This window comes from Pan paniscus, chromosome 15 (assembly GCF_029289425.2).
Source record: "Pan paniscus chromosome 15, NHGRI_mPanPan1-v2.0_pri, whole genome shotgun sequence".
NCBI lineage: Eukaryota > Metazoa > Chordata > Mammalia > Primates > Hominidae > Pan > Pan paniscus.
The window spans coordinates 108,084,778-108,089,059 of NC_073264.2; the positions used below are offsets into that span (position 1 = coordinate 108,084,778).

Here is a 4,282-nt window from a genome sequence, read left to right on the forward strand (position 1 = left end):
GAATAGACTATACTTTCAGGGATCATTTCTATAGTTCATTCGAGGAGGTTGAAGAAAAACAGTGATGTCGATGTGGTTTTCTTTGACATACTTAGGAGACAGCAGAAGATGGTCAGTGGTCGGTCTCCATCCAGGTGGTACTCACTGTCCATTTGTTATGTCCAAATAAAAGATAAAAGACAACTTTTGTGGCACAGACACCAGGGTTGGTTTCAGAGACCTTTCCACCAAAAATGGCCAATGGTGGCTCACACCTGTAATCCCAGCACTTTGGGAGGTGAGGCGGGAGGATCACGAGGTCAGGAGATCGAGACCATCCTTGCTAACATGGTGAAACCCCATCTCTACTAAAAATACAAAAATTAGCCAGGGTTGGTGGCGGGCGCCTGTAGTCCCAGGTACTTGGGAGGCTGAGGAAGGAGAATCACTTGAACCCTGGAGGCGGCGGTTGTAGTGAGCCGAGATCGCGCCACTGCACTCCAGCCTGGTGACAGAGCGAGACTCTGTCTCAAAGAAAAAAAAGAAAGAAAGAAAGAAAAAAGAAAAACAATGGCCAACAGGGCCTTGACACATTTTTTTATAAGAGTTACTATTTTTGCCTACTTTATATGGAAATCTGAGATGTGCCCAGCCTCAGGGGCCTGCTTCTCCTTCTAGGAGACAAAGCTAACAGAGTTATGTAGTATTAGTCTGTGTGGGTCTTCACAAGAAGACAACAGGAGTGGGTGGCAGAAACAACAAATACTGACTTTCTTACAATTCTGCAGTCTGAATGTCCAAGATCACGGTGCTGGCAGGGCTGGTTCTTGGTGCGGCTTCTTCCTGGCTTGCACAGGGCCACCTTCTAGTCCACTATGTCTCCACATGGCCTCCTTTCTATGTGCACTGAAAAGTGAGAGGTCTCTGGTGTCTCTTCCTCTTCTTATAAAGACAACATGTCTATTGCTTTAGGGTCTCACACGTATGACCACATTTAACCTTAATTATATACTTAAAATTCCAATATAGATCCACTGGATTTAAGATTTCAGCATATGAATTTCAAAGAGGGCACAATTCAATTGACGACACAAATCAAGAGATGGTGAGAAGCATTAGAAATTTTTTTTAATCAAGAAGGAAAAAAGGGGCCATTCAGGAACTCGTAGGCAAGTTCCTAGTATTGTTGATACTTCGACTGTAAGAGGAAAATTTGTCTTCTTCCTTTTATTTTTTTTTAGACGGAGTTTTGCTCTTGTTGCCCAGGTTGGAGTGCAATGGCACGATCTCGGCTCACAGCAACCTCCGCCCCCCAGGTTCAAGCCATTCTCCTGCCTCAGCCTCCGGAGTAGCTGGGATTACAGGCATGCGCCACCACGCCTGGCTAATTTTGTATTTTTAGTAGAGACGGGGTTTCTCCATGTTGGTCAGGCTGGTCTCGAACTCCGGACGTCAGGTGATCCACCCGCCTCGGCCTCCCAAAGTGCGGGGATTACAGGCATACACCACCGCACCAGGCCTGTCGTCCTCCTTTCTTGCCTGCCACAAGGATGTGAGGAAGCAGAACCACAGATAATAAAGAAAGAGGAGCCCTGGAGACAGCTGAGGTGCTGGCGAGGAGGGAGAGCCCTGAGCAGATGAGGAAGCCCCGCCCTCCCGGCACCTGCTCCTGACCCGGCCTCGTGCTCTGTGGGCCCCGAGCGCCCCCTGCTGGTCCTGAGCGGCACCTGCGCCCGCCCCCTCCGCCTCCCTGCGGTCACAGAGCCCAGCTTCAGGGAAAACTGGTTCTTGGACGTTTCTACTGACATGGTGACTCAACTCCTGAGGGGCGGGGTGTAGTAGCTCCTCCCACTATAATAGATGTATCCAATCCATTGCAGCCCCTTCCCTGGGGACTGGCGGACCCAGCTCCACCAGATACCACTGCTGATGGAGTCACCAGAGACAGCGCATGTGAGGGACAGGGTCTCCGAAGGCTTCACCAGTCCTGGGCCCCACTCCTGCAGCTGCACCTGGGACAGGACCCCTGTGAACACAGAGACCCACTGTGAGCCCTGGGCTCAGATGCAGCCTCCCATATCTTCATATCTGCATCCTGGAGACACTCACTTCTGGGAGCTGCCACCAGGGGGAGGAAGAACCACAGGTCTTTCATGTTCTTTTCACACGAGGCCCATGACTCTCAGAAAGCATTTCCCATGTAAGCAGAACGCCGAATTTAAGGAAATGTGTGGTGGTTTCCTGTGGGCGCTTAAGTGAGGATTTGCATGTGGGTGGTGCCTTTGTATGGAGAGATGAAAACGGATGAGGGAGGCCGCAGTCTTTCGGGTTCACCCTGGGAGTAGGATGCTGGCTGTGCCCTCTGAGAACTCAGTTCTCTACCTGTGGCCTCCCCTCACCAAGCACAGAGTCCTCTTCATCCAGATAGGAAATGTGTTGAAGGAGCTGTTCTGGGAGATGAGTGTGATCATGGAACAAGGACAGATTTTGGAACAGGGTCAATATTGTTCTATCCTTAAAGTCTCATGTAAAACCATCCACACACCCAAGTCATTGGAATTGTCATTTACACCTTCAGACACATTGAAACAGCAGCTGAGTGTAATAATCTCAGTGAGTTCAGACAAACCTGGATGCATCCGATGTTTATCGTAGTTCTGAATATCCATCGTAGATATCTTACCATATGTAAGAAATGGTGTATGACCATTTCTTACATAATGGGAGTTGACTGTAAAAGTAGCATGAAGATGTGTAAATATAATGCCTAGGTAGGTAAACTGCTGAATTAACAAAGCCTGGAGCCAATTATATTCTGGCATCTTGTTATTTAGTTGTGAATTTATTTTCAGTTGGTTAGTTCAATTTCCCAAAATTCAATTTCTGCTAAAATAGTCATGTACAATAACCTTGAGATATTAAAATGAAAAAAAAAAACTAATTTGAAAATGAACCCAGCTTCCAGAAGTGAGAATTACTTTGTGGTGAATGGTAAGAAGGGCGGAGACACAGCTGAATACCAAGATTGTGTTCACAATTGTTTTAATTAGGGGAACTTCTATACATCCCTGCTATTTATTAGAAACTCCCATTGAGAACCTTGAACTAACATAATTTGTTGATAGATTACACAAAAACAATGAAGCTGAAGGTTATTAAGCAGGAATTGCTATTACAAAATTAGCTTTCCTTTAGAACATATTCCTCTACCTGATGTGAAATTAGCCCAGGTGCACTGATGAGAGCTCGTCAGTTAAGCAAAGAGCAGAAAATGGGCTCACATGTGTCTGGAGCAGGGCATGGCTTTGGCATGCTTTGCTAACAAAGTGGCTTCTCACATCTTCTGGAAAACCCATTAAAATGGGCAAGTTAAGGATCTCTTAGGAGCACCCGTCTATTCCACATTCTTGGCTAATATAAAGGTGGATGTCGATGCAAAATGAGATAAGATGGAAGTTAAGGAAACTGCTGCATCACTGCCTCAGCTCAGCACAGCTGCCTCCTACATCAGGATTTCTGACACTCTCAGGATGTGGGTTTCCACATGGTGTATCTCGCACAGTAATACATGGCCGTGTCCTCAGCCTTTAGGCTGCTGATCTGCAGGTATGCTGTGCCGACAGAGGTGTCCATGGAGAAGACAAACCGTCCTGTGAAGCCCTGGGCATATGTTGGGTTCCCAGTGTAGGTGTTGAACCATCCCATCCACTCAAGCCCTTGTCCAGGGGCCTGTCGCACCCAATTCATACCATAGGTGGTGAAACTGTAACCAGAAGCCTTGCAGGAGACCTTCACTGAGGCCCCAGGCTGCTTCACCTCATGACCAGACTGCACCAACTGCACCTGGGAGTAGATACCTGTGGAGTGGACACAGGAGTGGGTAAAGCCTCACTTGAGTGGCCTGGTTTCTGCCTCAACCCTGGGACTGGGGAGCCCCTTACCTGTTGCTGCTGCCACCAAGAAGAGGATGCTCCAGGTCCAGTCCATGGTGAGGAGCTGTGCTCTAGGGGATTCTCCCAAGGAGGGATGTGGTTGTTGGGTGATGCTTTCAGGGTACAGAGATACTATATTCCCCTCAGTTATTTGCATATTCATGAAGGATGCTATTTAATAGACCAATTCCTGACCCAGTATGAGAAAGAGAAAATCCATGACACACGGACGACACAATTGTAGGAGCTGAGGGTTCGAGTCGTAATCCTGTTAGAGGCCATGCATCCCCTACCCATCCCTGAACTCTGTGTTGATAGGGCTTCCTCCACTGGGGAACAACGCCCCGAGGACAGCACCTCACTTTGAACCC

The 4,282-nt window shown here is 47.9% G+C and overlaps 1 gene segment (V, D, J or C); it reads right to left on the reverse strand.

The window, feature by feature from the left end:
* Nucleotides 1-2,778: 2,778 nt before the first annotated feature.
* Nucleotides 2,779-3,966, reverse strand: LOC100983792 (probable non-functional immunoglobulin heavy variable 7-81). The segment is given in 2 exon segments: nt 2,779-3,836; nt 3,921-3,966. Coding segments are annotated over 2 exon segments (378 nt in total).
* Between the last annotated feature and the right edge of the window lie 316 nt (nt 3,967-4,282).